At 37.9% G+C, this 13,625-nt stretch overlaps 1 protein-coding gene across 1 annotated transcript in view; it reads left to right on the forward strand.

Annotated features, from left to right (window-relative positions):
* Positions 1–13,115, forward strand: part of CDYL2 (chromodomain Y like 2) — a 61,504-nt gene extending 48,389 nt beyond the window's left edge. The window contains exons 4-7 of the mRNA XM_064459636.1: positions 373–545; positions 5,213–5,423; positions 6,159–6,302; positions 8,568–13,115. Of these exons, the coding sequence (XP_064315706.1) occupies positions 373–545; positions 5,213–5,423; positions 6,159–6,302; positions 8,568–8,726 (687 nt within the window). The 3' untranslated portion in view covers positions 8,727–13,115. The remainder of the gene's footprint in view (positions 1–372; positions 546–5,212; positions 5,424–6,158; positions 6,303–8,567) is intronic.
* Positions 13,116–13,625: the final 510 nt, after the last annotated feature.

Raw genomic sequence — 13,625 nt, forward strand, 5'->3', positions numbered from 1 at the left:
ATGTTACTTAGGATACAGTGATGTACGCTGAATATACACGATGAAAATAAAAAAGTGATATTTGAAATTATTCAATTGCAATCAAATAGCGTAAGCTGGCTAGAACTTCCCGTAGAACAAGCCAAGAACAGCTAAGTCCAAAAAACTCTTTGAATTAGTAAACATCAAGAAAGCACTTCCAAATATAAAATATTATGTAAACTTTCAGTGTTATCATTCTAAGTATATTAAAATTATATAAATATATATAATTGATGTAAGTATTAATAGTGCCCAAAATTTAAGTCTCTCAAAATCAATAAGTTTGTAAAACTAGGGAAATGATATTGCAACGGCATGCATGTCGAATTGTTTACTTTTCTTTATCCACAGATCATGAAGGAAGTTCGGAGAGCATTGTGCAATGCATCAGCTGATGACAGTAAACTCTTACTTCTCAGCGCAGTGGGAAGTGTATTCTGTAGTGGCCTAGATTACTCATATTTAATTGGCAGGTTATCCAATGACAGAAGAAAGGAAAGCACTAGGATTGCAGAAGCTATAAGGTGACCCAAGCTTACCTATGATCTCTAAATTATGAAATGCAGTGTGTGATTATAAAGATATTTATCAGGTCCAAAAATGTTGTATATTTAAGTGTTGATTGCATTCTAATTATAGTCCTACAAATTTGTTTAGTAAAAAGAACCTTGGACCTTTCCTTATTAGAAAAGAAAGCACATTTATTCCAGTGCTAATATCCACAGGGATTTATTTTATTCCAATTCTCTGTATTTAATACTTCAAATCATTCCTCCAAATTCAAATACAACTTTGTTGTTGTTTTTCCAAATTAGCTGTTGCTTCATGTTCTAAAGTGGGTCCTGAAAGGCAGATATTTTACTTGCTTTAATGTTCATCATTTTAATGAATTTCAGTACAAATGGGAATCCATGGCTTACTCATATTCTGTTGAAATAGCAGTCTGCCACTGTATTTCAGAACCTTATTAGAAGGGTCTCCACTCTTTTTCTTAAACTTAAATTACTTAATATATATGTAAATGTAGTTTTATTTTCATAACTAAAATGTGACTTTCCTTATATATATCATATTACCTTAATAGAAATCCAGGGTTTATGACATGCAGTCTACAAATCAATCTGCACAATACATCATGAAATATTTCCATTATCCACAGGTATACTTTATACATATTTGGCAGATCTTCCCATATAAATCAACATTACTCAACTAAAGCCAATGGTGTTTCACCAGGAGAGGGTTTGGGCCCTTCCCCCCCCCCCCCACTTCCTACAAATAAATATTTTTCTGAGAGCTTTAAAACTTTATGCAACAATTCTATGAAAGAATATTAAAGAATTTGTTTTACAACAGATCTATGTTTTGGATATAACATAACATAACATAAGATCAGGTTCAGTTATTACATGACATGTATTAAACACCAATTGTCTTGGTTACAACTGCTGCAGATCAGTTTGGATTCTCAGTTTAATGCTTTTGAAATTCTCAAAGTCGTAATTATTTTGAAAGAATTTAAAATATACTTCTTAAATATAATAAATTATGACATGTTTTTAAGACCCCAGCTATGCTTGCATATCATGTGTGATACTGAAAAAAAGAAAAACCCTTTAAAAGACACATCCAATATTTTTTTTTGATGTGAGGGATTTTTAGTAATGTGCAACAAAAAAAAAAGGTGAGGGAAGAAAAGCACTATTCTTGTTTGAAAACACAAGAACAGTCACACTCCACTATAAGACACAAATTTAGTATTATTCATGTAAATATTGGGTAGATAGGCATTGTTATATATGTATACATTTATCTACACACATGTAATATACAGGTATACTTACTAATACAACATTTAAATGAGCATAAGCCAGACTATGATACTCAGTTTTTCCATCCTTGGACTCTCAGAACACTCTTGAAATAGTGGTACAATGTACTGCTCCTTGTCAAGAATGTCGGCTTCAGGCCCACTGGAAATAGATTTTTATTGTACTTCTGGAAACAATACACTACGTTTTCCATTTAGCGCACTCTGTGCTTTCTGTGAACAAAGGACTCGACTCATGGAAAATATACTGTAATAAGAGTAGAAAAAAATGTGCACTTTGCTTTTTCAGTGGTTAGGATGTCCTAAAACACATGAACGGATCTCTGCCTCCACTGCTTTACATCGTTAGACTTGTATCAAAATGAAATTAAGATCTTGATTACCGTGTGTTTCCACTTTCTAAAGTGTGGGTCTCGTATACTTGGTCACAAGGTAAAACTGAAGTTTAAATACCCATCAAGTCCCATCTCACAGGAATGATTTATTCATTCAGCCCCTGTCCTCATCCACTGCCTTTAGGGCTTGCAGCTCACAGATGTAGCTTTTCTCCAGGTACTGAGCATAGCTCCATCAGCCTGAGCTGCCATCATGCAGGTGTGTGTCCGGCATTGCACACCTGGAGCAGGGAGAAGGCAGGCAGACAGACTGCACTGCATCTGTTCCTGTGTGGCCTACAGAGCCTTGCGATCGGAAGACTCCCTGGAAGGCATCCCCAGCATCAGTCTCACATCATCAGTCAGGCATCGTTATGTGACCCGATACCTAAAATTCTGGGTGTGCTCAGAAGAAAACAAAGAAGGACAACTTTACTTGCTCGACTTCTTTGTAGCCTTTGATGTACTTATGAGCCCTGACCTGCAGCAAGACCTCTGCAATAATGCAGAGGTATATGAGCATCCCAAAGTGTATTCGATGGTCAACTTCCCAGATACCTTCTAGCAAAACCAGAAGCCTTCTGCATGTGACACTTTTTCCTATCTTTGAGCTTCTGGCTCTACTATACAACAACAGTTATAATTTTAAGTCCTTTTCAAGGACTACCTTGAACTGAAACAAGGATCTTCAAGCCCAGAAACGACATGTGTGAACTTATGGTTCACAGAGATAATAACATGGCAGGTTCTGGGTACAAAGACAACTCACAGAAACAAATAACATACTGAACAGGGAACACAGATAAGTGGAGTGCTGGACACTGCAGCTTCTGTAGACCAAATGCAGGCATGTGTTTCCCTTGTAAGCTCCCAATATTGTAGCCTTCCACTGCACCCTATAGGTGGCATGTTCCATACCCATCCACTCAACCACCACGCTCTGTGCTCCCCATCCTCCCCTCATGACAGAGGCTCATTGTGTCTTCTCAGTGTTCTGTTCTACTCTCTCCCCATCTCCAGGTCCTCCCTTCCTTGCTCACTCATATGAAGATTTCGCATTTCCTTCAACTCTTCGCTCCATTAATGTGTTCTGCTTTGTTCTTCCTCCCCATCATCTAACCATTTCCACATCCCTAATTGCTTTTCCATATTCACTTCCAGGCCCTTTATCACCACATGCTTCCTGCTTTTCTCCTCAACACTGTTTTCTTCTGCCTCCACATGGTCCTCAGGACTGCTGCCACCATTTATCCATAGACTGTTCATTTTACCTGTCATTTGTCACATCCCTGTTCCCACCTATAGTCCTAATTGGAAGGCTCACTTGCTCAACTGCTAAGGTTCTCAAAATTCCAGAATTAATCAGGTGCAGTGATCCACAGTCATTACTCAACCATAAACAACAAAGAAATAACAAGATGAGGGAACAGCATTGCTTCTGCAACAAAAATGAACCACAATTCTTCTTAACCCTGCTATTCTCTAGAAAGAAATGGTCATGAACAGACAAATGCGATGTTCCTTATTTCACTCTTTGTCTTGCTGCTGATCTTTGTTTTATTACTCACTGTGTGAACAGAGCTGCGTTAATTCCCACAGGTCTCTATTTTCCCATGGTCAAAAATCAACTCCTTACTAGACAGCCTGAAAAACAGACCTCATTCATTGAACATTTAATGCCAGGTCACCTCAGACTCTTTGTTTTCATTTAAAATATAGCCAATGCCCTTGTACTTCAGTCCAATAAAATATTTCTCTTCGGTATGTTTTCCATTTTGTGCCAAATCGGCACTCTAACCTGCAAGGCACACCTCCTGTTCTCTGATATAGAGGTCGACGTCTTTTTGACCCCAGTGGGAGAGCTGCAACTCATCAAAGGGCACATTTGACAAAATGTTCTTTCCTAAAACCTGTCAGCAAAGATGCGCTCTGGATCTAATAAATACGCAGTGCAGGAACAGAATCTCCTCTTTTGTTTTGAATTTGATTTATACATGTCTCTTTTCTAAAGTAATTGAGCATCTCGTTTGCCTCCATATACCTGCTGTGCACTGAGCTGCTGAAGCCCATAATTTGCCCACAATTACACTCATGCTTTTTCCTAATTGGTGTGTAGGCTGCTCCATTCAACAGATGTCTTTCCACAGTTGCTGGTAGGTAACTTATTTAAAGTATCTCCTCATTGCACAGAATTTAACATGTTCTAGTTCATTCATCCAGATTAATCCAATCACATTTACTTCCCCATTATTTTCCATCGCTTCACATTTACTGTTGTAGGCAGGGAAGGGCATCTACTTTGTTATGTCTTTGCCAAAGACATTTGCAATGAAGACCCAACAGATCATTCGCCTAATTCTCTCCCTGTTCAGACATTTCCCTCTCTCTCTCTCTGACTCGCCTTTGTGGGTCGTGTTCTTTCTGCTGGTGTGCCATAAACGTTTGCTATCTCCCAGTCCATTGATGAGACTTGCAGCAACCTTTGATGGAGGATCTCAAGAGAACTTTTCGAAAAAAATATTCAGCAATCCACCTATGAGTTTCCTGTCTTCCATGCTATAATGTGTTCATCAAGTTAGCCAAACCAGATCATCAGAACCCATGCTAGCCCTTGTGGAGCAAACTGAGAAGCGCTATGTGTACAAACTCATGAGTTACCGATCCAGAAGTAAAACTAAACCTAACCAAACCATTCTGCAAAAAGTACAACAGTCCGTGCACTCCAGTTAATCAGTTCATATACAACATACACAAAACTATTCCATATCCCAAGTACTCAGAAAGATTAAATAACTTATTGTGAGCAAAATTTTCCATGTGCTAACTAGAAAGTATCTTGCAATTCTGACCTCATAAAACTGGGCCATGGCATTTATTGTGTTCATCTGTGGTTCTAATTTGTTTTCAGATAAAGTACTTTAAGCTTGGGTATTTATCTCGGTGTTACTTCTGTATTCAAGATCTTTCTTTTATTTTTTTATTTTAGGGATTTTGTAAAAGCTTTTATTCAATTTAAGAAGCCAATTGTGGTTGCTATCAACGGCCCTGCTCTTGGGTTAGGAGCTTCTATTTTACCACTATGTGATATCGTTTGGGCAAGTGAGAAGGCATGGTTTCAGACACCATATGCAACAATCCGACTCACTCCAGCTGGCTGCTCATCATACACATTCCCACAAATTCTGGGTGTTGCACTGGTAAGGTTTTCACCTCAAATTGCTGAAGAACCTTTCTTAAATTCATGCTCTACTTTCTCTCTTTAAAAAATAAAACAGAAATCAGCTGTTTCTCTTTAACTGTCATGAATGGAAATGAAATCTTTAGAAAGGGCATCTTATCCCTACCAATTTCTTTGCACAAAATGACCTCAGAATTCAATCTATTACACATGCTGTACACAAGAGAGATTGAACACAGGTTGAAAAGCAAAGATTGTCAAGATCATGGTAGAAAAGGGAAGAAATGCATTAACAGAAAGATGTTTCAAAGTACTCATCTGTATGGTGTTAGGATTGTGCAGTAACAGAGCAAAATGCTGCTCTCTACTCCCTAGAAACAACCTATACTCATTCCAGTAAGGCTGCCTAGTTTTTACCAGTATAGCAAAGCAGAATTTGCCCCGCAAAGTATTTCATACTAGGTTCCATGACTCTTGGCACAGTATCACTCTATCACCGACAGTTACTCTTGTAAAATCAGCAGTACAGATTCATCATGCATGCCAGCACATTTCTCTTAAACGAAACCTGTGCTGTGCTCTGGCCACCTGCACAATCCTTAAATAGCTACCAAAACTCCTTTTTAAGTATTTTGCAGTATGGAAAGATACAGGTGACCATTTGTAAATTTAATCTTGAAAATAGCAGGCAAGTATGGAAAAATTTTTAGGGGAATTATAACTCAAGATCACAAGTCATCTTTTGGTTTCACAGGCAAATGAAATGTTGTTCTGTGGGAGAAAGCTGACAGCCCAAGAAGCCTGCAGCAGAGGACTAGTGTCACAAGTATTTTGGCCAACAACATTTAGCCAAGAAGTGATGCTACGAGTAAAAGAAATGGCATCCTGCAGTGCAGTGGTAAGAAATCAAACTCCTTTGTGATGCAGTTCTGTTTCTCAGAGGCAAGGTGTGCTCCCAAGGCTCACTGCATCCTCAGTTTCCACAACCACACCTGTGGAAGAGGGCTAACAACAGAAGATCTGGATAGGGATCAGTGAGCTCGTGGAGTTGCCCATTTTCCAGTGGCAGGTTTCCATTTTCCAGGGAAGGTTGTTTCCTTTACCCATTTTCACATTTATTCGTTATGAGCGGAACCTCCTCGCCCCAGATTTTGAAAGGGGATTTTAGCGTAGATTTCCTTCGTGAAGGTGGAAGAGTCTGAAACTCTACAACCGTACTGGGGAGTATCTGTAGCACCAGTAAGAAAATATATTTGCCTTTCGCATTGTCCTGGCCTACTATGTTTCAGCTGACTCTGCCTTCTTTTCTGCACCTGCATAGTTCCTGATTCTGCAAAATGTTCTACACAGTGCACCAGAAGGGTAGGATAGTGCCAGCTAACCTCTGCTGTGAAGGAGAGGTGAGATCCAGATGCAGAGGGATCTGAACACAGTCTGGTCACAGTGAATTATAACTTTCCTTTTGCGTACATAAAAGTTGAAAGGAAATCCTTTCCTATTTTTGCTTCCTAAGGTTTTTTCCCTTCAGGCAGATACACTCCTATTCTGGGCACATCTTTGTTGAAAAAAATGCAGTGAAGAAAGTGATACTGGCTGCAGTAAAACTGCACTAAAGTGCAGATTATTGCAGTTTCTTGCTATACTTCCTGTGACTGAAACTGCCTTAGCATCCCTTGGTTTCAGTGAAAAGATCCATTGTAAAAGAGAAGGTGGAGACACAGGAGATCTTTAATTACATGAATTGTAGATTAGATCTCACAAAAGACACTTAGAATGAAACTCTCTGGAAACGTAGCATAAGCTTATTTGATCATGCTGATATAACATGTATTATATGAGTTCAGAAAACCTCTGGACCTTACTGTGAATTCTTCCTTCCTTCACTGTTATTGGCTGCCAATGAAACCTTCTCCTGAGACCTGTTAGGAAGACTGGTGCTAACTTGTGGACAGAGAGTTAAAACTGTCAAAGACTAGATTTACTCTCTAAGATCCTACATGCAAATCAGGCTGCAGTCACCAAAACAATGAATATGATGAGTTCATCCAAGTTCACTGTGGATACTTGTTCACAAACAGACCAAAAAAATTCACAGGCTCCGCGATTTGCAATTAATACCATTTACTTGAGTTAAAGAGAAATACTATTTAGGAATAGCAGTGTTATAACCTAAAACAGGTAGGAACTTGGCTTATCAAGTAGGTGTTGACAAAGCTGAGTGGAGAGTATGCGTCTCCCTCACCATAAACACTGTATTAGCTTACATTAAGTCTTCTGCCCCAGAAGAATCAATAACTTATGGATTATTAATGGTTTTGTTTGCCTAGTTGGGTTCTTTGTGATACATACTGGTGTTATATATTTCAAAAAGAATTTTTAAGAAGGCAATCTCAATGTGTCTAAAACAGATCTGGGAAAAACGAGCTGAACTATGGGAGCAACCATAGACCTGCTGTTCATGCCTTTAGGAGCTCAGAGTGATTACTGAGGGCTCGAGATTGGGCTTTCCGTTGTAAAAGCCTCAGGTGATTTTTTATGACTGCTTGTATATGCTGAGCGAATCTAGCTCCAGAGCACAGTCAGAGGGTGCTTGTTTTGCTTAACACCCTTCCTTTATAAAATATTTAACTTTTATAAAAATATAAGTAAACAAACTTAAAAAGGTATTTGCAGCACAGGCCCTTTCCTCTTCATTTCTGTTTTGATAAGGAAACGATGCATGAGGGAAAATTGTTAAAGATGACAGACATCCACATTTGGGTTTCCAACCTGTATAACCTTTAAGACTACCTTTGAGAAAGCAAGTAGCCAATATATCATGCCTCACACATTTTCATTTCAAGGTATCCCATTTTCAGCAGGAGGGAGTTCAGCTCCTTCTAGTACTTCATGGCAGACCTTCAGTAAACTAAGATACTTCAGAATCCCTCATTTGTTTTAAAAATGTGGGCGCTAAGGCATAAACCTCAGAAGTCCTTAATTCTTAAAGATGCTGACTATCAGCAAGTGGAGTTATGGCTGTAAATCAGATCTCATTTCTGCACCCAAAGGAGTTATTTAGATTGTAAAACAGGGTCAGTAGTGTAGAAATGCTGTTCACGCCATTATCCCTAATACTTCTGTCAGATTCAAAATAAAATGCTGAGCGATATTTTGGCTTTAGGTATTGGAAGAGTCCAAATGTCTCGTGCGGAGCTTCCTGAAATCTGGACTTGAAGATGTGAATGAGAAAGAGTGTCAGATGTTAAAACAGCTGTGGAGTTCTTCCAAAGGACTGGATTCATTATTCAGCTACTTGCAAGACAAAATTTACGAAGTCTGATGTCTTGGCCTAACTTGAAGAGCAAATGCTCCACTTGTGAACAGAGTCAAACATTACCTGTGTTTGAAAAGCAGAGGCAATGCATCATTGAGGAATTTGTGACGGTGTATCCTAATACATATGGTTGTGTCGATTTCCTTGTGAGCTACACGGCTGCTTGTAGCTGGTTTGATTTTGTGTAACCGAGACGTAGGCAGGCTTGTTCAGTGCACATAATCTCTACAGAGGGCTGCATCTTTCACATGCTCATCCAGATAAAAGTATACATTCCATGTGCTGAGAAGCACCACTGAGGCCCAACGAGGCACACCATCTGTAATGATTTATTTTGTCTGTCCTTCTTAACTTATTCTTGCTATTGCAACACATCTGGGCTGACACAGAGGGCTCAGTCTAAAAACTGGGTCAGCATGGTATTTTGTAGACCCAAACACCATTCTTTAGAAATATTTTAATTATTTTTTTCTAAGTTCTAACAGTGTCATGGAAAAATCTGATAATTTATATGTATAATATGTAAAGTTAGTTTTACAAAAACTACTAGGATTTTTTTCTGTGTTGAATTTATTTAACTTATTTATTTTGTGTTCATATTCAGCTGTTTATTGATCACAGATCTTATTTTCATACTTCCCTTGACTGAATCAATGGCATTGCATGAGAATGCAAACACATTTTTAGCAGCAAATTGTGCAGAAAAATAAAGAATATCTAGAAAACACACAGAACGCTGTGGGCAGTAAAAGAAACAGCCACGTGCATGCTCCTCTATGTGCAAAATTGTACAGAAAATGTATGAAGTAGATTCATTTGCCAGGGTTAAGGGAAGAAAAAAGTGGATTCTGAAACAGTGAGTCCCCCCAAAGCCTCTCTTCACTTTCTGCCTTCTTGAGGAGCACTGAAGGGCTTGCCAACAAGATGCTTTATTTAAGTTTACTATATTCCTGTTAGCCGTATGTCAGTAACAGGGTGAGTGGTGCCGTTATGTGGCATCGTACTGTTTTTCAGGTTTAAACATCCCCTTTTGGTCTGAAGTCTAAAAGCTAAATCCCTATGAGCCTTAGTCTAGTTGCCTGATTCCTCAGGTGTGAGATAATTTCTGCTCTGGAGGCCTTTGGGTGTGGGCCAGCAGTTTATACAAGGTGCTAGGTATTGAACTAAGTGGAGGGAGAGGTTTTGTTTTGCTTTTCCCAGCTCTCCACATCTGGCCACCCCACCATCTGTTACGAGAACTTATGGCTATCCATAAAAGCAGCCCACAATAACAACAAAAATCCAATCTGCTATTTTAGAATGTGATCCTAGTACTTTTCAGTGACACTGACTGACTTCTGAACACTGGATCGCTCTCATTTCTTTCTTGCTAGTAAGGCAATTAATATGAAAATAACACAAACATGCTCTGTGACCTCACCTGCCATTTTCACATGCCCGAATTAAAACCTCTTGAAGCAGCTTTGCACATTTGTTTGCTTTGTAATTTGTGCACTTGCTCTCCATCCTTGAACTCAGTGACTTGGTTATGGTTTAAACCTCTGCAAATGAGGCTGCTAGGTTTTCTCCCTCCCAGTATTTCCATGAAGAGTTTCAACAAAGCCTTTGTAAAGTTAACAAACAGGTGATTAAACTGTAAACTGTAGCCTTCAACACATTAATACAATGTTTCTTTTTCCACAAATAATTAGAAGTGCTGTTTCTATGGCCTAAATGTGCCACTGGATTTTAAGGAAATCATTACCCTAAAGGCAGACGTTCTCATGGAAATTCTTCATTATAAAGACAAAATCTGGCTTTTAATTAGCCTGTTTTAAATGTTTTCAAAACAAGTTACTTATTTTTAAATGTCTGAAACAGAACGCTTTCAATAACTGTTTGAAGTGATAGATGCACCACTTGTTTTATACCAGTACTTGCTTGCTTCCACAACCCGCCAGCAACGCCACAGAGCGCAGGCGCAAAGACTTGCTTGGCTCAAGGCCACGGGACCCCTTCCCACGCGCCGGCGCGGGCGCGAGTCACCTGTGCCACCGTCCCCTTAAAATGAGAGGGATTACTCCAGTGAAAACCACTCACATGCACATGTGTTTGCACAATCAGGCCTCCAGCATATGACTTCAGAAAAACAAAGAAGAAAAAAAGCAATGGAAAGTACCATGATTCCTCAATTTCCTTTGTTTCCTTTATTCCCGTCCAGAGAGCCATAACTCCTAGTCATGTGTTAATAAGATATTAGGAAGTTTATTTCAATACTATGCTTGGTTTTTGTAGATAAATAGAGAAAAATTGCTCAGCAATGTGAAGGTATGCTTTCCATATGAGATTTTCAAACAGAGGAGAATCATAAGTTGTTAGACCTTTAAACTGCATCATTTCATCTGAATTTTCAGATATCTGTATCTTAGCATTTTTTATGACAAAGAATGGTTGAAATACATTTTCTAGAATTATTTTTCCATTAAAGCAAGCACTAACCATAGTTAACATTTTTAATTATTCATATCTATACAGTTACAATCTAGTTTTCATGGAATCTATTTTCCCTTCAATAAAGAGTAATAACAATGTCAAAAGCTTCTTTTCTGGTATTTAAAGATCAGAATCAATTTTCTCTTGTGTTTCTGTCCTTCCTAGGTATTCAGATATCTAGATGTACTGTACATATTAGTCTGGGTACCTTTACTAATATTCACAGTATTTAAGATTATAAATGCAATTTGTTGTTAAGTATGTTATTTTATTCTTGTGTAAATTGTTTTGTACAATCTTTAAAAATCTACAGTTTTGCATTTGTAGATATTAAAGGTAAGCAATTTATTTTGTGTTGTCCTGCATGTATATTTTTGCTGTAGATAAGTGTTGCTTAGTTTACTATTTCAGTACATTTCTGTTTAAATGAATAAGCTTACAAACTTTAATACAGTATATATTTTCAGAATATAAACTTTTATATTTCTGTGGTAGGTTAGGGTATGCGTTTTAGGCAATCTTTTTCACTACTATTAACTGTTCTTTTAATCTATAATATAATGGTTTTGTGCCAATAGTTTTTCATTAGATTAAAATGCTCTTTAATGTTAGGGATAAACAGACAATTTTGGTTGGGGTTTGTTTTATTTTCTTAATTTTTTTATTATTTTGCCAGCCTTCACAGTTTTAAATGTAATTTATAAATGTATTACATTTGTGAATAAGCCTTACCATTAGGTACAAGAAATCTTTAAAGCTACATAATTGCTTATGTAGTACTAAGGACTTCCCCAAATAGTTGCTGTAAGAAAGTTAGCAAATCAGAGTACAGGGCCTTAAGTTTTTCTTGTGAAAAGGGTAATACGGGTTGTTTCTTTAGAACAACATAGGTAGACTTGTCAGCATGGGCTTCGTTATATATAAACTGTGCATTTGTGCTCCCAACCACAGTAGTTTAATCTCAGGCTTTGTGTGGCTGGGTCTATAAAAGTCAAATCTGGCTAAAGCCAGCACTCTTTAGGAGACACTAAAGAAGTTTACATAAGAGACTTATAGACAATCTTAATCATAGTACATTTGGGTACTCGGTATCCTGGATGTGTTATCTGTGTCTGCCCAATTAACCGTATGTTTTAAGCCATATTAAATCTCTTTACTGCTACTTTAAATACTACACTGAAAGTCATTCACTAGCTTGCTTACTCACAGACAGGATTTCAATTTTTAGTGAATAAAAATATTATGCCTTCCATAAAAACAAAGGACCAAAGAATTGCATTATTCTAACAAAGCATTAGTTCCTTCGCCAGTGAACTAGTTTGACATTTGTACTGAAGATCAAATAGTCTCTTTCTGCTACAAACACTGCATTCTCATCCACATCAAGTGTAAGGGGAAAAGATGTATCCACTGACCTATTGGGAAAGGAGTGACGTTCAGCTAGGATGGCATGTCTATTGGTAAGGCTTATTACCAAACCTCTGAGATGAAGCAAAGAACCAAAAATCCACAAATTATGTCAATGTAAATTTATTTTCAGAACTTGCACAAATAATTAATTGTAGAACTTTGCAAATTAGGCCCTTAAGTTATTTTGTCAGAACGCCATGGAACAGACTAAAACAGTTTCTAATATTTGTAATGATGAGTACATATTATAATATTATAAGGGTACAGGCACCCCTATATCACAGTGTTGTAAATATTTTCTGAAACTGGTACAGTACTGAGGGACTTGTATCTTCTGATATATCAAATATTGACTGTCTAGATCAAATTGTACACAATTTATTTGTTGATGGTCCTGTAACTAGTGTATGGACACATTTCTGGGTGCCTTAGAAGTTGTATTTTTCATGTGTGTTAATATGCAGTATTTATACATTGTGAGAAGCTGCTTTGAATAAAAACATTGAAAGTTCATTTCAATGCAGTGATTTTCAGTTTTACATAATCAGACTGAATGCAATAAGGAGTAGCCACAGACCCTTGTATTATATATGATAAAGCTCTTCATGAACTCCTGCCTTTTAAAAGAAAGCAGGCATACAGCAGGCTTTTTAAAAGATAAATTAAACTTTAAACTTTTTTTTTTCTCCACATGGCAAAAACCAGGCCACTAAAACACACTGCGATAAGAACTTTCTGCAGTTGTTCATCATAATCCATCTCATTTATCATTTCATGATCAAATGCAAGAAAACTGCCGAGAACTGTCTTCCAAACACGCTTCTAGACACCTTCTCCACCATTATCACTTCCACTATTTGATGTGTGCACCTCACCTAAAGCATATCTGCCCAGAACTGACTACTGCATACAGCATTGCAGCTCCACATGAGGGAATTCGACTTTGAAGTGCTATTTGCCAGGAAGGCCAAGATTCAGCCCAGAACCCCCTTGGTGCAGTGTGAAGGTGGATCACCCTGTGGT

Source organism: Phalacrocorax carbo, chromosome 8 (assembly GCF_963921805.1).
Source record: "Phalacrocorax carbo chromosome 8, bPhaCar2.1, whole genome shotgun sequence".
NCBI lineage: Eukaryota > Metazoa > Chordata > Aves > Suliformes > Phalacrocoracidae > Phalacrocorax > Phalacrocorax carbo.